Raw genomic sequence first — 24,998 nt, 5'->3', positions numbered from 1 at the left:
GGGGGGGGAGTCTGTTTTAAAATACTTTCAGCTGAAAAAGTTTGTTGAAGTGCTAGAAATTTGCAAAGGCAAAGATATTTTAATGCTCCAGAGTGATCTCTTTTTGTTCTGAACATTCTGCTAAGCAATCTGGGAGTATTTATACATATAAAATGTAAATAAAAAATTTACAACTAACTAATATCCAGTCAAAATTTATGTTTCTACATTGGGCTCCAACAAAAAGGCTCAGCCTTGTTCCAAATTTTCACTTACATAGCTATTAACCTAGTGACTCAAAACTGTTTAATTTCCCGTACAAAAGTCATTTCAGTACGATGATCTCTTCTGGCACATCTTCCCAGGAGATTATTAAGCTAAATCTGGACTTCTTTTTAGGCTACTTTTGCTGTGATGGTCCATTTGCAGACTCTGGCAGCAAGCGAGGACCATACGGATTCGCTGAAGTGAAGTCATTATAAGTAGGGCAGTGGAGAGAGGGAGGCAGAAGTCTCGAGGCGTGGAGGAGAGTAAGTAGGGGAAGGAATTTTCCACTTAGCAAGTCTTTTTTTTTCCTTTCTTTTTTTTATCTTAAAGAGATAGCGATTTTCAAGAGAGTGATACCCAGGGAAGACTCATGACCTAAAACCACAGGATTCCATACCTAACAAATTATGCACCAAATACTTATTTCCAAACTGCCAAGTAACGTCTGTCCATATCTAGGGATTTCCCATCTGCTGTCTTTCCTCTGTCGGTGTCCTCCAGAAAACACCATCAAAGGGGAGAACTGAATCAAGCTCTAAAGTTCAGCTGTTCTCACTCACAACTGCGAGCCCCAGAAATAAAGGGGCTGCCACCCGCTCAACTCTGTTGTGAGGTATCTGTGCACTGGGTGAAGATACATTGCTGTGGCTGTCTTGATAAAGAGCTGAAGGGCCAACTGTAGCACGAATAATAAAAATCCAGAGACAGATATTGGGATTCAAGCTGAAGGTCAGAAAAGCAAAGCAGCCAGCCACTGGCTCTTACCTCTACCTCGGACGGAAATGGATGAGGTCCTGTCTCCATGAGTCCTGAAGACGGCTCACACCACTGAGGTCCTGTCTATTCCCCTTATATTCTTCCCTCCACCTCCCTAGTGCTGCGATGACAGGCATGTCATCCCAAGTGCTGGGAGCACCTTTGTGTGAGCTGTTTCTCTTTTAGACAGATTCAACCTTATGTAGCCCAGGGTTGGCTTTGAACTAAGAGATCTGTCTGCCTCTGTCTCCTGCATCCTGGGATTAAAGTTGTGTGCCACCACTCCCTGGCCTGTATAACTGACTAGGATGGCTGCTTTGTGCTCTGATCTTTAGGCAAACTTTATTAAAACACAAGTAATACTACAGCCAATAGCTAGGCAGGAGGTATAGGTGGGACTTCTGGGCAGACTGAGGAAGTGGGAGGAGATAATCGAGGTCCTGGAAAGACACCAGGAGAAACAGGAGATGCAGGATGGAAGAGAGATAACGCCACATGATAGAACATAGATTAATATACATGGGTTAATTTAAGCTCTAAGAGCTAGTTAGGAATAAGCCTAAGCTATAGGCCAAGCTTTCATAAGTAATAAGAAGTCTCAATCTTATTGTCTGCTGGCAATTCGACAAGATAGTACTATCATACAACTCAGCTTGCTTTAACTTTCCTCAATTTGCTTAGCTCAGCTTGCTTCAGGTCATCTCAATTTAACCTCTACTCCCCTCAGTTTACCTGAGATTACTCAGTTTTTACCCTCGTTTATCTTCAGCTTGCCTCAGTATGCTCCTGCTTAATTAAGTTTAAAAAAAAAAAATCTCAGGGACTGGAGAGATGGCTCAGTGGTTAAGAGCATTGCCTGCTCTTCCAAAGGTCCTGAGTTCAATTCCCACAACCACATGGTGGCTCACAACCATCTGGAATGAGGTCTGGTGCCCTCTTCTGGCCTGCAGACATACACACAGACAGAATGTTGTATGCATAATAAATAAATAAATATTTTTTAAAAAAATCTCAGCTTGCCTCAGTTTACCTCATCTCACCTCAGTAAACCTATTTAGCTCCACTTGCCTCAGTTTATCACAGCTTCCCTCAGTTTCCCTCAATTTACCGAGGCTTACCTTCCCTCACCTCAGTGTACTTCAGTGAACCTCGGCTTCTCTTGCCTCTGTTTAACCCCGGTTTGCCACAGTTTACCTCAGCTGACCCCAGCCCGCTTTGAGCGATCAGGGCCCCTATTGGCCGCTCGGCCCCCCGCAGCCCCGCCCCCTGCCCGCAGCCCCGCCCAGCGTTCCCCCTGGTTTCGGTCGCGAAGGACGCTGCGTCGGTTGGTTGTCAAGATGGCTGCGGCGGGTTCGCAGCCGCCACCTCTGCTGTCGCCCCGCGAGGTCGCCGCCCTCCCCGCTGTCGTCGCCACAGTCGCCGCGGCCGCGAAGCCAGGACCGCCGCGGCCGAGCCTGCGACGCCGGTGACGCGGACGGGAGACGCGCGCGCGTGCGGGCCCGGAGCACCGGGGAGGAGGGAGGCCGAGCGGCCATGCGGATGGCGCTAGGGTGAAGAATGCTGGCGGGCAGGCCCGGAGCCCAGAGCGCAGGCGCGGGTCTGGGCGCCGGCCCCTCGGACTCGCTGGGCGCCCGGGACGGCAGCGGGCGGCCGCGACCCGGCGCCTACCTGTATCCTTCCCGCTGCATCCTGGCGGCGCCTGAGACTCCCGGGAGCACGCACGCAGGGGCATGGAAACCGGCAAGTCATTTCCAGTGCGGGGGTTCGCTTTAGCAGCTGCCACCCCACCCCACCCCGCCCCCGACCTAAAGTTACACTTTTTTCTCCTACTTCGCGACCCCTCCCCTTGCCACCCTGGCTCCTCGCGTCCACACTTGGACTTGGCTGTCACATTTTTGTGAATTTTAAAATGCATCGGCCCTGTATTGGATGGGCGAAAATTCGCCTTTTCGAATTACAGTGTAAAACTCTTTACTTTTATAGACACTCCTCATTTAGTCGGGGCTCTTAAAGAAATGCACAGAGAGTAAAATTTGTGGTATTCCTTTTTAGTAGTTGACCCCCGCACCCCGCACCCGTCCCAGAGCTTCTGAACCCAAGCACGTTCTGATCTTTCTGTTTCCTTCTTTGCCCGTTCTGTTGTCAGGCACAAGAAAGGCAGAGCAGGGAACCTGAAATTTGACAGCCTGGATTATTTCTGATTTTTCCCTGAGAAATAGTCAAGCTCCCATTTGATGTTACTGTTGGTAACATAGTGGGAATGTCAGTAAGCTTTGCCTTTAAAGTATATAAAGTATCTTTATTCTTCTAGAGAACGTTGTGATAATTAGAATTGCGTTCTCAAGGGACCTTTTAGCTGACAGTGATGGCGTTGTATGGTCATCTCTGTTTTTTTCAGGGAATGGAAAGTCTTCACTTGGGTTCCTACCACCACCACCATCTCCATTTCCTTGCCTCCTTAGGTCCCAACTTCTTCAGGAATTTTTTTTTCACTCTTTTACGATTTTAATAGCAATTCATCAATTTTCGCTAAGGGTCTTCTCTTCTGCAGACCTTGCTTTAGGTTCTAAGGATGCAGATCTCCTGGGGAAGACAGGTATGTTAGGGCTCCATTAATGCCAAACACCATCTCAGCTGGTGTATATGTATATAACCTTTGCTATCATATATCAACACTAATATGTACACATATTAGTTGTCCCACAAAAGCATTGTAGTGTCATTACCATGAGACTCTAATTATATCAGACACTTACTCACTGAAGATACACTGTTGTTCTTAACTAAATGGCATCACTAGAGATATGAAAACCCATCTCGAGAAAAACTTAGAAGAAGAACGCCAGATACTACTACAGCAACAAAAAATATGTCGGAATCGAGCACGTAAATATTTTGTGGAGTCAAACCGGAGAAGAAAGTAAGTAATTGTATTTTATTCAGAAGTGTGAAAATTCAAAGTTATTCTAAGTTGTTTCTCTACTTTGGGGTGCTTCCTAGACTTGAGTCATGACCATGCTTTATTTATAGAACAAATGATTGAGATGCCCATGATTTTGTAAGTTTTCTTTTTCTACCTGGAAAACCAAGTCTATTTTCTAGCTGCCGGTTGTGACTGTCATGGTTTTTTCTTGTTACAGAACAGTTTATGGTCTTTTTGATTTTGTATCATATCATAGTTAATTAAAAGATCAACAAGTACTTAACTTCAATGGACTATAATTTGATTTAGAGTTACCATTCATATAATTTCTATGTGGTACCCTCCTCATTCAATTACAAAAAGAGGGGAAAAATAAACAATGATAGAAGGCCTTAAATTACAATTTCTAAGTCATTACCAAAAGAGCTACCTGTGGAGAAAACTCAAAAGTATCCAACCACTTCGTAGCATTTTTAGGATTTTAAATTACTAAATTTGTTTTGTTTTGCTTTGTTTCTTAAAGATAGGGTTTCTCTGTGTCACCCTGGCTGCTCTGGAACTCATTCTGTAGACCAGGGGCCTTGAACTCACAGTTTGATATCTTCCCTGCCTCTGCCTCCAGAGTACTGGGATTAAAGGCATGTGCCACCACCTACCACCTGGTTTAAATTTTTAAAGATTTTGCTATTTTTATTTTAAATGTGTATGAGTATTTGCCTGAATGTATGTAAGTGCACACATGCACACCTGATACTCACTTAAAGACCAGAAGAAGCTGTCAGATTCCCTGAACCTGAAGTTACAGATGGTTGTGAGCCACTATGTGGGTGCTGGGACTTGAACCCAAGTCCTCAGCAAGTGCTTAACCATTGAGCCATCTTTCCAGTCAGCGTGGTTATCCAACATTTAAATTTTTTCGTTAGAGCCGTCCCCATATTACTGTAATTCATGGTAGTAGAGACCCCTGGTGTGCATTAGCCAACTCATTGGGCACATGCTGCGATCCCATGTGGACTACAAAATTGTTCAACTGGAAGTTCTTTCTGCCGTTGTATTTCTCTTGCACTTAATCCTTCCATCATTCAGCGATGTTGAATTATTGAATGAATAACTCAATAACTTTTTGGTTTTGTTAGTAAGCTCTTGGTCTTCTGGTACTTTTTGGTTTCAGAGGATCGAATAAGGCACATGACAGCTGTCAGTAGAGATGACTATAGACTTTTGTTTTATCCTGTCTATTCAAGTTGGAGTCAGAATTGTAAGCTTTTTAGCATTTAGCATTTTCCCTTCACCTGCCATTTTTTTTCATTATCTTTGGAAGCTATCTTTAACTGTTTAAAATGTCATAGACTAAGAATCTCTAAGATTTCATATTCTACAATGTAAAAAGTAAAAGACATATTCTTCCAATCAAATTGATAATAATGTAGCAATGTGAGATGACACTCAGTAAGTACTGTGGTTAAATCTCCTATGAAGCAGAGCAGAAGTACATCTCATAGACTATAGGACAGGAAGAATCCCTGGAAGAATAGTTAGCCACTGTTAGCCAAGGGACATGAAAGGAGCCATACTTTCTGTAGCTAGAATAATACAAAGAAAGTCTAATGTTAGAAACTGTGACAGAAGATGTATGTACGTGTTATGTGGAAAATGTGGATGAGGATCAGATGATAGGAGGTAATTTATGAAATAATATGTATGCCAATTTGCCCTGTGCTAGATTATAAAGAAATTATCTTTACATTATAATAAAGAAACAAAATTAGAGATGTTCCATGATTTAAATTTATAAATTAGCTCATTATAGCAAAGAAGAAGCAGATTAAAAAAAAAACTGACTTTAAAGCAAAAGTACAGTAGAAAGCTGTTCCCCTGTCTAGGCAAATGCAGAAGCATAGAGATGGATTCAGAACTGAGTGAATAAGGGCAGGAGTCAAGAGTCTGCTACAAATGCGCATGAATAGAATTGTCAGAATTCTTATAGATCAAGAAAACTTAATATTTTAATGTAAATCTTTCTAGAATAACTTAACATTTTAAGCTTTATATTCATTGGTAAAAGTAGTTTGATTTTGTACCTTAGACATTTGGGTATAGCAGACATGGAATTGCCTATGCTATTATATTACTGTATTATTCTTGAGCTGTTCTGTTTTTCTGTCCTCTTCTTTTCATGTCTTTAATTCTTTTAACTACTAACTTCTTGCATATCGACTTACTCATTGTGGTTTGCTATACATGCATGCAGTGTACTATAAGTGGGCTCTACAGAGAACATTGGTAAGATCTTTGAAGATTTTCTGACTTCTCTACTCTTTATAACTTTTTTGAAATTCAGCTCTTTTTTAAACTGATGTATACAATTTTAACTTCAGTAATTTAAAATGCAGAAATTGGAATGTAAGAATATTAAATACAACTCGTCTTCACCTATAGCAGTGATGTAAATGAAGTACTTAAAGATGTATCCACCACTTTCTCGTGAAATAATCGCAACTCCGTTGGCAGTTGTGAGAATTTTCCGTGTGCCTTTGACCACGTCACCGCCAATGTCAGTGGCCACGGGGCCGCTCATGGGCTCCTTTATGACCACAGCCTTTTCTTCTTACCCCTTGATCTCTTGTTCTTCATTTATTGTTTGGTTTGGTTTGGTTCATTTTGCACTGTTAAGTAAATGATATTGTGTCATATGCAGCCTTTGGGGACTGATGTTTTTCTCTCAGAACAGCTCTGCGGTACTTCTCAGTTCCTTCATTTTCATTGTCGGGTAGTGTTCTGTATGCACATGTACCACGGATGTGTTGAGCTCAAGTGTTTGAGACTTTGCTGTTGCTAGTGGTGGTGGTGGTTGAGATTTTAGTAGTAGTTTTGCTTGTTGTCATACTTCCACCACCACGCTACGGCCACAGCCCTGCAACAACAGCATTTAGGTTTCAAACTGCTTACCCACAGATGGTTGTGAGTGTGGTGCTCTTGTGGATAGAAGCTGCAAACATTCATGTATAGTTTTCATATGAACATAAGGTTTAAATTTCTCTGGAATGAATGGCAAGGAGTACATTACTGGCTTGTAAACATGATCTCTAGCCTTTTACAGAATAGCCCACTGTACCCGCAGCAGTATAACATGCAGATCCACATAGCTCACTCTTTGCTTCTCTCAGTACTTCTGAATTAGCCGTTCTGCTAGGTGTATAGAAAGCTCCTACTGTGTTTTATGTTTACAGCTCCCTAATGACTAATGGGATAGAATATTCGTCACGTGCTTGTTTACCATCTCTCTGTCCTTTCATGTCTTCTCTCTAATTCTTTTAACTTGAACTATTTGCACACTGATTTATTCACTGTGGGTTTTTCATACACACATGATTATTTCATACACACTGATTTATTCACTGTGGTTTTTCATACACACATGAAGCTTCCCATGGTCATGTCCATTACACCCTCTGTACTTTCCCGCCAGTCACATTTTTACTCTCCCCACTATACTGTGTCTTATACCCCCACTCACTCATATCCCAGTCCTTGATATTTACTCTGACACTTGAGGCCCTTTGTTTTGTTTTGTTTTAACTTTCCACATACAAGAAAAAGAAAGGACATTGCTTGGCACTCTGTGTCTCAGTATTTGTGTGTTAGAGTGTCCTCTACTTCCATCCGCTTTTCTGCAAATGGCAGGATCTTATTCTTCCTTCTGAATGAATGGCACTTCTTTGTGTATGATTACCATACTTTCTTTGTCCGTTCATCTGTTGACAAACACCTAAGTTGATGTCATAACTTGGCTTATAAGAATAGTGCTACAATAAACACAATAATGCAGATAGTTTGTGCTAACTTCATTTCTTCTGGATATTTTGCAAGGTGTGGAATAGCTGAATCAGAGAATATTTCTGTGTCTAGTTATTTGAAAGACATCCACACTGTTTTCATGGTGATTTGTTAGCTGACATTCCCATTTAAAAAAATGCTTTAGAACTGCCCCCACATTAATTATTCTACAAGACTGATGGATTTTATTATACTTTCAGTGAATGTGGAGAGTTAGAAGACTGCAGGTCGAGAATAAAATTATCCTAGACATTCTTAGTTCTCTAAACAACAACTTATTACCCTCCTTTATGTTTGACCTAATATTCTGTGGCTATTTGGTAAGTCCTTTCAAAATATATAGGGAGACCTCTAGCTTCCACCAACTCAAAAGCTAAGAAGACACTAGACAGAATCTAAGCATATGCAGCAATTTCCCTCCTTCGCTATAACCTAACCACCTGATGTTTCTACCAGTATGTTTTAAAAATATCTGGATTTATTACTTTATTTTTTCTGGAAACTTCATGAAACTGCAACCATATATGGAACATTATATTTGGAGTAATTCAAATCTACATTGCCAAGCAATGGGTCGCTTACTTATATTTGGCTCCAGCATTAATTATCTCTTAGTCCCTTTGAGGTGAGAGTTGTATTTTTTGGTGTGTCAATAAGCTGTACTTATTTTGATTCTTGCAAGCAACATAAAAGAATCTCATTTCTCCATGTCATTGACAGTAGTTATTATAATTTATTATTCTATTGGGACAAGATGGTGCCTAATTATTAACCTGCATTTCCTTATTATCCTAAACAGCTGGTAATAATAACTTTCCAAGACTAGAAATTTGCATTACACTGTTAAATGAACTGTATAGGTACAATACCTTGAACAAGATTAGAAATGTATATACACTATGTTCTAACCAAATTAATCTCAAATTTGAATCAATATACAAAATTTGTATACAATATACAAAAATCAAATCCAATGTAAAACATTTAAAACTAGTAGTTGCTTTTTAAAAGTAGATTCCATAATCTACCTTTTTATCATATCCTATCTATAGCCTCCCTTTTTTCTTTTCAAAGTAGATTCAGTAATCTGCCATTTTATCCATCATATCTGTGTCCCCTTTTTTCCTTTTCAAAACAAGAACCTTGAATCTAATTTCCTTTGTTTAGATTTTTTTCCTGACCATTATCCATAGGAACTTGTAACCAACAATCTAAACAAAGACAGACATCCATAATCCAATTTTTGAGAATGTGGGCATAGTTTTCTAGGCTACTTCTTGCTGACTGGGGCACTGATAATCTTATGGGGACCCAAAGAAAATTTAGGATTATGGAGTGTTCTGTGAAACTGTATCTTCTCTGGGAGCAGTCTTGAAGCTGTTCTAAATGTAGAAATCAGAGGAAACTGCAGCAGAGGTGTTCTGAAACATTGGATCACTTAGTACGTCTGCTCCTATTAGAGATTTTTCAAGGGGTCTGGCTTGATTAAACCTGATTTTTCTTAACCCAGAATGAATCCACAGCCTCTCATTTTCTGTATTAACAAAAGCAAAACCTCTTCTTCAAAGCAACATATCTTTTGACTTAAATTTTGAAGTCAAGGGAGTTTCAAAATATATAGGTTGGTTTAATCCAGCAGCATTTATAATTAAATGTCTTTTGCAGCTGTTGCTCCTTCCTCAACAGTCAAACAATTCAAAGACAACACAATAACATACAGTATCCAGATTCTCTGTGTGTTTTCTGTCTTTATGTAACTCTTTTTTTTACTCTGTTTCTTTTTATTTTTAATTTTTGTTTCTTTCTCTCTTTTTTGAGACAGAGTTTCTCTGTATGTCTTTGGCTGTCCTGGAATTAGCTCTTGTAGACCTGGCTGGCCTCCAACTGAAAGAGATCCACCTGCCTCTGCCTTCTGTGTGCTGGGTTTAAAGGTGTGTACCACCACTGCCCAGCTGATATCACAGTGTGAAGTACTGGCCAGATGGTGGTAGCACATGCCTTTAATCCCGGCACTCAGGAGGCAGAGATGGGCAGAGCTTTGTGAGTTCAAGACCAGCCTGGTCTACAGAGCTAGTTCCAGGACAGCCAGAGCTGTTACTCTGAGAAACTCTGCCTCAAACAAAGAGAAAGGAAAAGAGAGAGAGAGAGTGGGGGGAGGCAGTACTTTGTATTACATACATTGTTAATTCTGTCTGTTAATCAGAATGTGGGTGTTCTGTATTTGGGTGTTTTCTTCACCAGTTTGTTTTTCTTTCCAATCAAGTGAAAAGTAACCCATTGAAAAATTAGGAATTTCAGTATAGATTTGGGAAATTGTAATTAATTTTGACCTTGACAAGGACAGGGCTAATAATGTAAAGCATATGCCTCTTTGTCATGTAGAAAACTCTGGGTATTTTCTTGATTTTGTCTCTTGCAGGCTGTTAGCACCATCATTTGTTATATCTTATTCTTGAAAAAGATTTCTTCCAATTGCATTTTAATTTGAAAGGGTGCTCTGTGCCTACTTTTTAATTTCTAATACCTCAAAATGTGGTTGAATTTTAAAGTATCATGTTTGAAGGCTGTAACTACCTACATCTGAAATAGAGTTTTGTCCAGGAGAAAGGAAGGCGCACAAAAGGCAGCCTCTCTGGTCCCACCCAGCACCTCTTGGGGCTCAGGTACTCTTAATGCTACTGCTTATTATGTTGCTACAGAAACTGTCGCCATGGCACGTTATTAGTTCCTCGGAATACTTCCAGCAAATGATACTACACAATTGTAGACTCCTGGGAAAGAAAACAAACAGCTTGGCATATGGTGTCATTTAATGAGGTCGCTCACCTTGAGCCAAGGTGTTGTACGCATTTCATGAAGCAGAACTGCACACATTGAGCAGACCCTTCAAAAGTCACCAAGGCCAACTGTGTCTTTTGTGAAAAATGCCAAGCTTAGAGACAATAGGAATGACAACATGGTTTTCTGAGTCTAAACCCTGTAGAGGTGGGGAAACTTTCTTCCTCACTTCCATCACCTGCCTCTTCATTCCCACTGCTTTTCTGAGTGCCTGACACATCACCAGATAAAAGAAATCCTGCAACTCCTGACTGAGGAAGGAAAGAACTATAATGTAAAATTGCTATACTTAATTTTTCAGACTCTATGGTAGGGCATGTCACAGAGCTCAAGAGGGAAAACACAGACTTGCTGGCCACATTCTGTCAGTGCTTTAATTTGACATAACTTAGTACAGACTATATTCTATAGTCTTGAAAAGACTGGGCACATTTTAATATAGAGCACAGGATCACTATGGAGCAATATAAAGTAATAGAGATGATATTTTGCTATTAGAATAATTTTTATAATGCTAGCAAGGAGGATACCACCTCTTAGCTTCAGAAGCTCTCATTTCTCTTTACTAAATTGGTTGTGTTTTCTTAGTTTAAATATTCAGGAGGAGGTCTGTCTTGTCTCTTTCTCTAGTTCTGAGCATTTGTTTGCCATTACTTCTGCTAGAGTACTTTCTTTCTCCAAAATTTTCATGACTGTCCAGCTTAAATGTCATGTCTCCAGAGAGAAAAGAAATATGACTTTCTAAACACTGTTTGTTTTAATCCAAATACCGCATAGACGTAATGGGTGTGAGTTATCATATTTAAATATACAAAGAAGTAAAGAACACAAGCATGGTGGCACATGCCTTTAATTCTGGCATTCATTAGACAAAGATAGATCACTATGAGTTCTAAACCAGCCTGGTCACACAGCAAGTTCCAGACCACAAGGGTACATAGTGAGAACCTGTCTCCAACAGCAAAAACAAATGAAGTAAAAGTGGTAGATAATTTATTTGTATTATATATTTATCCCCCAACTCCAGTAAGTAACAGATACATGGTAAAAAAAAAAATCAGTTTGTACTTATTATATGAATCATTTGCTGGTATATAACAAGCCCCCTCAAACTTGGTAACCTAAAACAGTATATTCTGATTGTCTGTGTTAACTGATGTAGCTGCTTGATTTTCTCTTGGAAGTCTCATGCTGTTGCACTCAGATTTCATCTATGATTCTCCTCAAGTTTTATCTGTGGTGATCTTACAGTGCTGCTTAACTTGACATTCGTTGTGCTTCTTTAGTCACATGCTTTGTGCTAGCTTGATTCACCAGTATTGCTGAAAGCAACCCAGACAGTTCTCTGACTGTAGCTGTTTCTTCCTTTAGCTAGCTAACTTGGGCTGCGTCTCCGCGAGATGTTCTCAAGGTCATCAGTAATAATATTTGCATCCTGACATTTCCTAAAATGAGCATTCTCAAATGTCAGTTAAGTGTTGCAAAACATCCAGTGTAGCCCAAGAAGTCACATAGCATCACTGTCATGTGTCATAGCATGACATAGCAGAGTGACAGGACCAGACTCATTAATGAGGAGCTACATAATCAGAGTGGAGAACGGATAGAACCTGTAAGCTTTGAGCCCCACTGACTAATAATCATAAATATCGATAAGCGTTCCTTTGGAGTTCTTTCATCTGTATTTTGTAGTTTTTGGTATATGTCATTTTTGCCTCTTTGGTTGAGTTTTATCCCTAAAATATGTATTTGGGGGGGGTGTACATGCATGCTTAAATGCACATGCATACTCATGCATGCTATTGTAAATGAAAATGCAATGTGTTTTTTCTGGATTGTTCATTATATAATGATGTACATAGAAATGCATTTTATTTTGTCTGTTGGTTTTATATATTTTCTGAATTTATATATTAGTATCAGCTTTATGTAGAAATTTTAGAGTTTTATGTACATCAGATCATGTTACCTGCAAACAGGTAATTTTATTTTTACAATGTGGATGCCTTGTATTTTTCTTATTTTTCTAAGCTCTCTGGCTAGTAATCCAACACTGTACTTAATGAAGCTGTGAAACTAGGTCCTTGAAATCGTTTAGGGAGATCAGACTCTCTTCCCTTCCTGTGGTGCTGCACCCCACATACTACCTCTTGAAAACCCAAAGTTCTGTCCCTGGTGCTGCAGCTCTCTAGACGACCAGTTCCATGGACAAGGTGGGCCCTTTAATAGTGGTCCACAGTGGCCTAGAACAGGAAGGACCTTAAAAGAGTTCGCCTAGCTGTCCCCAAGTTCATACACGACAAGGCAGTGCCTGGGCGCTTTCCTGCCGGTGTCAGGTTTGCGCTGGAGCCGGACTTTTTAATCAGACAGACATTTCTTGAGTGATACAAACATGTTTTGCAAGAACAAAATTAACTGTTTGAGGCAGTACAACTAAAACAGAGAAAATAAAAAGTGCGTAGGGGCAATTATAAATAATAAAGAGGAACGTTAAGAACACTGGGGATGTGGGCCAGACAGGATGACTCAGTAGGTAAAGATGCTGACCTGACAAGCCTGGCACCTGAGTGTGACCCCAGGACTCTTATAGAGGGAGGGAGAAAAACCAGCGCCTCAAAGTTAGCCTCTGCCCTCCACAAGTTGCTAGAGCACTTGCACCACACCACACCACAATAATAATAATAATAGTAATAATAAATACCTTTTCAAACTGGACACTACAGGGCACATGTTTGTAACTTTGTCTACTGAAGAGTTCTTGGTTCATATTTACAAAACCAACATTTTTATAAAAATTGTGTTCTTAGCCAAGTTAAGATTTATATGACTTCCAATTTTAAGCTTTTGCTGTAAAAGGTAGAAAAGTCATTTCCTTAACTTTCCCATAATTTGCAATGCTGCTTCTTTTTCACCAGTGAATACCAGAAGCAGCATGGCTCTTAGGAAAGACTTTTTACCCCAGCAAGGTATGGGATGTTGGCCTAACTGAAGGACTTTCTCTTCATTCAAAAGATCTGAATGGTGGTCTGAAATTACCATTTGCCAAGGATATTTTAATTCTTAGCCAATGGCCTGTTAAAATCAGACATGTGTTGTCTCTAAGTAAAATGAAAACTGTTATTTCATAAGTAGTGGTGTTTTCACATCATTCATTCCGTTTTGTTCAGAACTTCATGTCTGTCTCTCCTGTTTCCATCACATCTTAAATCCAGAGCTTTTGAAGAGAAGCGCAAAGAACAAGAAGAAAGAGAATATCAAATTAGAGAGCGCATCCTGCAACAGAGGAAACAGAAATTTGAAGAAGTTACTGAAAAATTCCAGCGTGCCCATGTTCCTCTCTCTCAGAGAAAGAAAGCAGGTACCTATCATTTCTGAAACAATTCTGAAACAAAAATGAAAGTTGTAATTAAATTTAAATCAAGTAAACAATAAAGTTACAGATTTTAAAAAAAGTTTTAAGTAGAAATCAAAACCACAACAGCCTTGTGTGCTGTTTGAGTAGCAGGCACTTTAAGCAAATGAAAAACAGGAATGTGACTTAAATTGAATTTGGAGAATACTGTGTTGGCTGCATTGGTAAACCCTCTTTTCACTCACGAGTTTCTTTCAACATCACGCTAGTTCACAGTGTTTTGTCTTTTTAAAATCAATTTTTTCTTTCAAGTAACTTAACAGAAAATTTAGCTGTTGCGTTCAGGAAATTAGTGTTACATTCATTCTGGTATTTTACTTGTAGTTCACTTCAAATTCTTATTTGAACGATTGGCAAAGCACAACATCTACAAAGTAATAGAATCCAATGATATAAGGCCCATAACCAATCAAGAATTGAAGGATATATAATTGGACGAGGAGCTGGCTTCATGTATAAAACACTTGTGAAGCATGAGGCCTGGAGTCTGCGTCCCCAGAACCATGTAAAGTGAGGCAGCTGTGACCACAGCCTGTACTCCAGCACTAAGGAAGCACAGACAGGGGATCCCTGGGGCAAGCTGCTAGCTAGTCTTGACAAGCTTTTGTTTCAATTGAGAGATCCTGTCTGAATGAACCAAGTGGAGAGTAATCGAAACAGACACTCCGTGCCAACCTGCAGCCTTCACACACATCTATACATACATGCATTCCACACGTGACCTTGTGTATACACAGCACATACATTTCAAAAAGGAATTTAAGTATGAGTGTGATTGATGCTTTCATATCAGATTCACATTTTTGGACCTTAAACAGCAAGACAGAACTAACAGTATGTCAAGGCTTACAGGAAGAGAGCTGGCAGTACCATCATCTACCCAGCCATCGTGTACTATACTGTGTTATACTCTGTCCCCAGCTATACTGAGCTACAGAAATATGAAGCTGTACTCTAATGCTAAAAATCACAACTTATTTTGGATAAGAATTTAAATATTTTCATTGGTACAATAATTGATGTGATAGCAGAATGTGTGAAAACACAGGAAAGAGCATTAGCTTATGTCAGGACACGAAGTCATTGTTTCTAGAACAATGACATGCATGACTCTTGAATTAGTATCTTTACAGGCAAAGAGAAATACAAAGGGTAGCCAGAGAGAAGGAACAGTTCATACAAGTGAACTGTGTCTTTCGTGTATCAGAAGCATAAGTTAGGGGATAAGAAGAGAAGAATATTAACTTGAAACTAGAAATAAGTTGGAGCCAACTCCTGAAGAACTTCGTATGTCATACTAGAAAGTTCATCTTTATCCAAAAAGACATTTTTGAACTGGAAAGCAAGCCATTTCTCTATTGGTAAGGGATCTTAGTGTAAAGAGGTGCTGCAAGGAACACTGACACCATCAAAAGACACCAAAACATGGTAGAGTTTTCTTTTTCTCTCATAGGCTAGGTCCTGAGGTCGGGGTCAAGAGCTGGTTCCACGGTTGTACAGACTTCTGCTGTCTCTCAGCTAACTACTTTCTACAGCTGGCTTCCAACTTTACTCTGTGGATATGGTAGCTGCTAGATCACCAGCCATGAGATTGGATAGATAGAAAAAAGAAGACAGAAAGGTTATGCCCTTTAAATCATTTCCTTAGAGGCCTCCCTCTATATAATTTAACCTATCTAGCTCCATTTGTAAGGGAAACTGAAACTTTTTCAATATTGGATATGTTTCTACTCATAACAGTATGAGCTTCTTTACTAAGAAAAGGAAATGAATATTAGAGAGTCCTCCCATAGTAAGGTCTCTTTGTTAGAAGGGTAACTCTAGTGACAACATGGAATGTGGATGGAAGTAGCAACATCCTGAAGTTAAAGGCTAGGAGGAGACTAGCTCTGGGAAGATGTGTTATGTTCCTCACTCAAGCAGTAACTGTATAGACAGAAGAGGTAATCTTCTCGGATACCACAGTCAATAGGATCACTAAGTGTAGGAGTAGACAGGCTACAAGGAGAACTTGGCAGAGAGCGTCACACATAATACTCTTTAATAAATGACAGTATTTTACTAGCATGTATTCATTCTATGTCATAAATTTTACCTTGATATTTTATACATGTATATAATATTATCATATTCACCCCTGTTACCCTCTCATATGTCTAGAGCTCAAGTCTGAACTAACCCCTGTGTAATTGTCAGTGAGTTCGCTTAAACACCTTGGAGAAAACTACAGACAATAGAATAGTAAAGTGTTAGGTTTGTACAAAGAGTTGGACCTAGAAAAATCATCTCTTCTATCCCCAGGCTTTGAATTATATATATAGAATTTGATGACTGGAACATAATATTTCCATATTTAATGCAAGAGGCAGCATTCTTAAGAAACAGCTGTGTTTCTACCTGAATGACAGTGAGGGGAACATTAGAAGGAACGGAAAGAAATGTGTTGCATGCCTAAGTGCACACTGGAAGGCTTTCAAAGTGGATGTGTACAGAAAACAAGAATAAGAATGGATAAGAGGTCTAAAGAGCTGTGTGGGGTTAGTGTCCATGTAGCATATGGTCGTGAGGACATCACTTACCTTCTTCATATACCTTGGCTTCCTCAGTTGTAAAATTCAAATAGCACGCCTTTAATCCCAGTGACAGAGACAGGAGGGTCTTCGTGAGATCAAGGCCAGTCTGGTGTACAGAGCTAGTTCCAGGGCAGTCTCCAAAGCTATAGAGAAATCCTGTCTCAAACAACCAAAACAAAATAATAATAATAATAATAATAGCACCTGTGCTATAGTCAGGATGAACATACTTACAAAGTGATTAAAATAAGCTCTATAGCAGTAAATGCCCAAAGTCAGTTGATTTTTTTTTCATTTTATTCAGAGAAATATGTAAAATTTTATCCTAAAAGTTTGAGACCATGAGATCAAATATAGAAGAGTTTATATATCAGAAAAGCCTACACACCTACACATTTTTCAAATTAACTTCTTTCCAAATAAGTATCATCATAAAATTAATAATGAAGATCTCAAAATAACAATTTCTTTTTTAGGACTAACATATCAAAGTTTAAATTTTAATTCTATTGTAAATATATTATATAAGGGGGCTGGAGAAATGGCTCAGTGGTTAAGAGCACTGACTGCTCTTCCAGAGGTCCTGAGTTCAATTCCCAGCAACCACATGGTGGCTCACAGCCATCTATAATGAGACCCAGCACCCCCCTTCTGGCATTCAGGCACACATGGAAGGAATGTTGTACACATAATAAATAAATAAATCTTTAAAAATATATATATATATTATATAAGAACTTTGAAATACTTTATTGGCCAGTTATCTATCAATAAACCATTGGTGATAAAAAATGATTCCTTATTATGTTTTTTCTATTTGCTTAGTTTTTCACAATCCAGTCCCGCCATTGGATGAGGCACTTAAACAAATTCAAGAATCCAACTTAAAATCAGAAGTAAACATTCCTCTTTACCAAAGACCAACAACAAATTGGCGGTAAGTAATTTATTACTGTTTTAATATTATTAGACTTATCACTTTTTATGTAATAACCATATGGCCTTCTACTTGCTGAATTTGTGGTCTTTTTCATTGGTTACTTCTCTCTGTGGGGGCGGGGGGGTGGAGTGGTTCGAGATAGGGTTTCTCTGTGTAGCCCTGGCTGTCGTGGAACTCACAAAGATCCACCTGCCTCTGCTTCCCAAGCACTGGGATTAAAGGCATGTGTCATCACTGCCAAGATCATTGGTTACTTTTTTTTGAAGATGTATTTATTTATTATGTACACAGTGTTCAGCCTCCATGTATGCCTGTAGGCCAGAAGAGGGCACCAGATCTCATTACAGATGGTTGTGAGCCACCATGTAGTTGCTGGAAATTGAACTCAGGACCTCTGGAAGAGCAGTCAGTGCTCTTAACCTCTGAGCCATCTCTCCAGCCCCACTGGTTACTTCTTATCTCTGTTTTAGAATTTGTTCTTTTTACAAGTTAAGAATTAAGTCAATTGTGATTTGCTGTCCTATAGTCACTAATAATACAAATACTGTCAATAGTAAATAATTTTATATGAAAAAAATATCAAAACTATTTTAATATATTGATGTTTATTGTTGTCTTTACTGAATAGATAACATTGCTTAAATTGTATTGATACAAATTTAGTTTTAAAAGGTAATTTTGTGGTTGTAGTGATTTTTTTCTCACTCATTATTTTTTGTTGTCATTATCTTAGTAAAAACTGCAATATTTATAGTTTCTTTCCATAGTTGCATAAGTAAATCATATAAAAGCAATAGCATGGACTAGTCAGTCATTATGCTTCCTCCAATAAATGTCTTTTCCATTTTTCCCAACATTTTTGATGTTACTATATGAAGAGAACTAGATGAAGCATTGGAAATCAATGTGGAGTTAAAATATAATCCCTAGAGGCTAGAGAGGTGGCTCAATGGTTAAGAGCACTGACTGCCCTTCCAAAGGATTTTCTAACTATATATACATATATAGATATCTTGTCTCGCATATGTAAGGCCTGGGATTGATCCCTAGAACTCCCAAAGATGTATAGAATTACATCATATGAACAGTAATAATCAGACATTTACTTGCATGAAGTTATTAATAATTCAGGCTATAAATTGTTTTAATATTATACCTATACAGAACATTATTCTGTTCTTAGAATTCTTTGGGTCAATAATTCTCTTGATTAGAGCTAAAAACAAATAATTCCATTCTTTCAGTATTCATTAGGGTCTGGGAAAGTACTAGACTCTTGGCTTAAAGAATCACACTAAAAAAAAAAGGAATGTTTCAGCCAAACTCTGAAAAAAACATGAGTTAATCAGGACAAGTGGTGAATGGCACTGCAGGCAGAATTCTGAGCACATGCCAAGTTCACAAGTGACAAAGTGGTGATCGTGTTGAATCAGCTGGTACTAGAGCTCAGCATGCACCAGACCCTGGGCTTGACCCTCACCCTACAGAAAGAAGAGGAGAAAGGAGAAAGAGGCAAAGATAGGCAAGAGACAAAGAGAGAACTCATATTTTGAGGTTATAATAGAGGTGCATGCCTGTAATCCCAGAGCTCATAATGTGGAATCAAGAACATCAAGACTTGAGAGCCTACTTCAGCTACAAGAGACCCTATCCAAAACAACAATAATAATAATAATAATAACAGGTGAATCAGAGAACACAAATTAAGAGCTTAACTAGATAAGAGATTAGAAAGTGAGATGCATCTGTGTGTTAAGAAATATAAGCTTTGAGGCAATCAAGATGGCTTAGAAGGTAAATGCACTCGCCACCAAGCTTGACAATGTGCATGTGATCTCCAGGATCCATGTGGTCAAAGGAGAGAAACAACTATGTCCTCTGACGTCTGCATGCGGTCTGTGGCATATATGTAAGGAGGCAAACACTTCCCTCCGTTTAATTAGTTTAATTTGGCTTACATGTACAGTGAGAAGAGAGTTGTCGGTAGGAAAGTTACAAAGGAAGCCAAGAGTTAAACAGGAAGAGACTGTTAAGTAAGGTGTTCTAGAAATAATTAGTGAAAAAAGTTGAAGCAAGCTCCCAATAATATGTTTTGGAAGTTTTCCCACATTTACAGACTAAATGTGGGAAAATCAGATAATCTGGTACTTCAATTATCAAAATGATGACTTCTTCAGAACAAGGAGGGAAATAGAAGATGAAGAGTTGGGGATGATTGCAGAGTCAGGATTTGGTCAGCAAATTGCAGGCAAAAGAGTGAAACCATTATTATAAATAAGATGCAGATAAGAAGGCAGATCTCGTGTTAAGCTTTTCACTACAGTGAAAAGAATATGACTATGGGGAAAGAGTGGACAGATTTAGGGGGAGAATGGTTGAAAGGAAGCTAGGGAGAGTTGTAAGTTTGAAATGCAGGGTTCTCAGGATAAGAAGTCTAGGACATGAATATAGATGTGACAGTCTCATCACAGATAAAAACAAAACAGTGGTTGGTATCTATCGGTGGTGGCCTTGAGTTAAGCAAGCAATCAAACATTGTATGGAACAAGACACTATCCTAATATAGGAGCATTCTTTAGGGCAGGCCACAGAACAGTTGGAAGCTATTCTTTGCTGAGTCCATACCTCCTACAAATGACAATACCACTGAAAACAATGTGATCACAGTAGATGAGCTACTTCCCAAGGAGCTAACATAGAAAGGTACCCCAATGCTGAAGTAATCCATTGAGAAGGCTAAGAGGATATGTAGAACATCACAGTCAGTTTACACAAGATTCTGTGAGGAGTTCTCGTAGAGTAAAAAAAGAGAGGCCAAACTCAAAGCTTCCAAAAGGCTGGCCTTAAGAATGAGCCTGCAAGGAGCAACCCGAGAAGTAAGAAAACTAAAGCCTTTAAAGACAGTGGTCAAATCCTACCTTGACAGTTACTGGGTAAGTGGTTCATCATAAGCAAAGCAACATGTTGAAGTGAAACAATCTACAAATGTATGTTAAGAAACCAAAGTTGGAGACATGAAGACTGTATGATTTTAGAATACTCTAGGAAGGCTTTTTGGACGACAGATGGCACCTAATGGCCAAGGCAGGCAGGGCTCAGAGGGAGCTTTGAATTTAAAACTTCAGAACTACTTAACATTTTTGTACAGAGACCCTTCATTTTCCAGTTTCTTTTTCTGTATATCAACTATTATTTTGTGTTGATAAGGCATTGTCCATTTTAAGAAACACTTCTTTTGCAAAATAAATGAAAACATGGTGGTTTTGTAGGAGGAGCGGCAGGCTGCATTCCTGCTGCCCGGCTCCTGGCCGCCTGGATAGCTTATGCCCCAAAATAACAACACACAAATTGTATTCATTTAAATACTGCCTGGTCCATTAGTTTCAGCCTCTTATTGGCTAACTCTCACATCTTGAGTAACCCATTTCTATTAATATGTGTAGCACCACAAGGTGGTGGCTTACGAGGAAAGATTCAGCATGTCTGACCTGGTGGCTGGATCCATGGCGTCTGACTCAGAAAGGAGAGGCATGGCGATTGCCTCACTTCCTCCCAGCATTCTGTTCTATTTACTCTGCCTACCGAATCTGTCCTATCAAAGGGCCAAGGCACTTTATTAACCGTTGAAATCAACTCAAAACAGAAGAAGGTTAAGATTTTCTTTAAACTGTCCGAATAGCTTCAGTTCTTTGGAAGCAAACAAATATGCTATCATTTTAGCAGATGGGTACTAAAATAATAAATATTATGTATTGTAATTGTGAGAAATAACCTACATTCTGTATTAGAATACCTGGTTTTCATAATATACTTTTGGCTGTGACATTGTGATATTCATGTGTATGTATGTATGTGTGTGTGTGTGTATATATATATATATATATATCTTTATTTGAAAAGCCAATATGTATAATCTATGAGAGAACTTGCCATGATTAACTAATAAAAAGTTGAACTTCTCTCCCCAAATAACTAACAGTGATAAATATTGTATATTAAGTATACAATGTGATAAATGCCATATAATATGAAATTTTAGACTATTAATGATCACTTATTGGTTTTGTGGAAATAAGTTTCTTTCAAATGTTTTTACAAAGATTAATAAGCTATTGTCATGTTACAAATACATTTCAGTGGAGTATAAACCTAAAGTAGTTAAGAAATAAAATATCATGAAACAGTTCCAAAGAAGCAAAGGTTAGCAGTACTTGTGCTAGGGACTGAGAAGCCCTTTGCACAAGCCCTACCATTAGCCACAGCCTCAGCCCAAGAGGTGGCTCTAACATAGAATGCTAATTGAAAATAAAAATAAAAAATTAGAATCTAAAAGAAAAATTTGTTTAGAAAAGTGAAGGCTAATTCTTAAGCCTCAATAAAAAGAAATGGCGAATAGGATTTTAGGAATATAGAAACCTCTTTAGGAAGTAATGAGATATAAAAATATTAATAAGGTATTAACTTTTAAACTATAAGAAATAACCAGCCTTTCATCACAATGAGTTCTTAGCACAAAGCTAATCGGCTTGGCATATCTGGTGGATGGAGAGAAGAGGGCATAGCTCTCCTGCATTAAACTCTCTGGAACAGATTGATTTTTGTTAGACAGCTATCTCCAATATCCATGTATTTGTCATGAGGGAGTCCATTTCGAACCACCCACTACCCAGAGGTGTCTGCATATGCTCTTCACACTAGTTAGTGGTTTAAACTGGATTTTCCAGCCGATACCCATGCAGCAGACTTTTGAAAGGAGAGAACACGTGAGCTCGAGTCAGCTGGGTACCTGTTTCACTCAGTCAGTGTGACCAATGGAAGATCAAGCATCTACCCCAAAGGATAAAATCAATCAAAGGCCTACAGGCAGCCCAGTAATAGAGTGTTTTAAATCTTAATGAGGTTCTTTCTACTTGCCTGTCCAAATACTTTCCCACCTATGCAGATCCATTCCTGCCTGTCCAGCTCTCTCCAATCCTGATCCCTACTTACCTGGTCAGCTGTCTTCTTCACAGGCCCCATTGCTACCCCATCCTCCCCAAAATCTTCCTGACTACCCTGGTGTTTGTCCCACCCACCAGACCTGTGTCCATCTATCTGTCCCCTCCACTCTTCCAAAGACCTTTCTACCGGCCCCATTACTATCCTATCCTACCAGATATCTCCCTCACCCTCCAGCCCCAGTTACTTCTAGTTTTTCTAGCAGTTTTCCTAGTCTGCCAGCTCCTATTCCTTCTGGGCTACCTGTCCTTCAGCCTCACCAATCCCAGAGTTCTCCCATTATTCCTGATCCTGACTCACAGAACAGATTGTTTTATAAAACTTTCAGACCCAAACATTTGCTTGCGGCGCAGCCTTCTACCCCCGCAACTCTAAGGCCTGCCCTGATCCGCCGTTCTCTTCCAGCTCGACTGGTTCTTTCCCCAACCCCTTTGGAAGTTCTCCCTGTTTTGAAGCCTTCCAGTTTATCTAGTCATCCAGTGCGACCAGCCCCACCCCTCCCTTGTATCACTCCTTTGCCTGAACATTCTGCTGGGTTTGATGCTTGTCAGTCAGTTCAGAAATCTGTTCCACAAGCCATAACACTGTCAAATCAGCCTCAGGCCTCTGTAGACCATCTGCCTGCCTTGATTCTCCCCCACCCACCTCCATGTCCTTCTCCATCCTCTACTTTGCCTTCATCGCCTTCTGCTTCCACATCCTCGTCACCTTTGGTAGTCGTTTCTTCCTCTTCATCCAGACTTTCTTCTCCTCCCCCCTCCCCTCCCTTACCTAGTCCATCCGTCCCTCTTTTGCCCTCTCCTTTGCATTCACCATCTTCTCCGTGCTTGCCTCCAGCTTACCTAGCTTTTCCTTCTCCGGCGTCTCCTTCTCCCTCTTCTTTTATGATTTCTTCTTCCTTTCCTCCCATGCTCCATTCTATCTCCATTTCTGCCTCCCCATCTCCTTTTACTCCTATTCATCCCTTCAATCCTCCTCACTGGAGGAAGAAAGTAGAGAAGAGGAGAGAAGAAGGTGGAGTAGAGAAGAAAAAATTGAGAGACGACAACTTTAAAGGTAAATAAATTGAGTTTATTAGATATTTTGTAGAGTTAGTTCTATTTTGTTTGGGAAGGGTAACTAAAGGGGAACAATTACATAAGAGTAGAAAAGTATGGAAACAGCCGGGCAACGGTGGTGCACGCCTTTAATCCCAGCATTGGGGAGGCAGAGGCAAGGGAATCTCTGTGAGTTCAAGGCCAGCCTGGTCTACTGAGTGAGTTCCAGGAAAGGCTCCCAAGCTACACAGAGAAACCCTGTATCCAAAAAAGAGAAAGAAAGAAAGAAAGAAAGAAAGAAAGAAAGAAAGAAAGAAAGAAAGAAAGAAAGAAAGGGAAGAAAGGGAAGAAAGGGAAGAAAAGTTTAAAAACAAAAATAAATAGAAACATGCCCTCACTGTTTAGGAATATATATTAAATACCTTCTCACTAGCCATGGTCTCCTGGAATAATGAATATAGTCATCGCTGATCTTGTTGATCTGGTCTGTCTAAATAAAGACATATATGGGTATTGGAGATAGTAATGCCACATGTGGCAATATGCCACCTTCTAAAACGTTTCTTTATCCTGACTTAATTGGAACTAATTTAACTGAGTTGCTAATAAATGCCCCTCAATCAGCTGTATTCTTCATCACCCACTTGTCCTTGAAGGAACTGAGTTTTTCTCTGTGTATTACTGAAATATAGCAAGCTCTCAGCTTCCAGACAGTACAACATTGTTAAAATACATATGTATATAGAAATATAGTCCTAATTGAATACACTAAAAATAAACTCCATTGAAGACACTCTTTTTTCTAGGATTAAAAAATATATTTATATGGAGCTGGAGAGATGGCTTAGGGGTTAAGAGCACTGGCTACTCTTCCAGAGGACCCAGGTTCAATTCCCATCACTCACATGACAGTTAACAGCTATCTGTGACTCCAGTTCCATGGGATCTGATGGCCTCATACCTCTGTATGTATACATGCAGGCAAAACCCCAATGTTCATTAAATAAGTAAATAAATTTTTTAAAAATATGCTTATATTTCTGATTATATTCCTGAAACAAACTGAAAAGAAAGGTTTATATTCTTGGTTGCATAAGAGCCACACTCCCTTGACGAGTTCTGCAAGGAGGACATTCATACTTTCCCTGACAACACAGCGTTCATAATTTCCACCTGCTTGAGTCTCAGCCCACTCTTCTAGGGATGTAGGAATTGTTACTGGTCATGACATAACTAAGGACTAAAGCTAATAAATATTATCTATATAAACACATGCCTAGACAAACGACAACACAGGCATAGTATCTCTGCCCCTGCCCGAGTGATAAAGAATGGGCAAAAAAAAAAAAAAAATGGGCTATAGTAACGGAAGTCCTGGGTGAATAGGCATCCCTATGTGAAGCTCCTCTGTGTCTGCACTCTGCCTCACCCTCATTTT

General features: G+C 39.4%; 1 protein-coding gene across 3 annotated transcripts in view; it reads left to right on the top strand.

Annotated features, from left to right (window-relative positions):
- The first annotated feature begins 2,345 nt into the window (after positions 1–2,345).
- Positions 2,346–24,998, top strand: part of Cep126 (centrosomal protein 126) — a 58,044-nt gene continuing 35,391 nt past the window's right edge. Inside the window, exons 1-4 of one of the 3 annotated variants that reach the window (XM_057767976.1) lie at positions 2,346–2,672; positions 3,803–3,922; positions 13,813–13,958; positions 17,411–17,522. In XM_057767976.1, coding sequence (XP_057623959.1) covers positions 2,560–2,672; positions 3,803–3,922; positions 13,813–13,958; positions 17,411–17,522 — 491 coding nt within the window. In that variant the 5' untranslated portion in view covers positions 2,346–2,559. Of the gene's footprint in view, positions 2,673–3,802; positions 3,923–13,812; positions 13,959–17,410; positions 17,523–18,259; positions 23,580–24,998 lie in introns of those variants that run through there. The other 2 variants (XM_057767978.1, XM_057767977.1) reach the window with 2 other exon arrangements.

The sequence above is a fragment of the Chionomys nivalis genome, chromosome 4 (genome assembly GCF_950005125.1).
Source record: "Chionomys nivalis chromosome 4, mChiNiv1.1, whole genome shotgun sequence".
Lineage (NCBI taxonomy): Eukaryota > Metazoa > Chordata > Mammalia > Rodentia > Cricetidae > Chionomys > Chionomys nivalis.
The sequence above is the reverse complement of the archived record's forward strand: the minus strand, read 5'-3'. Positions and strand labels throughout refer to the sequence as shown.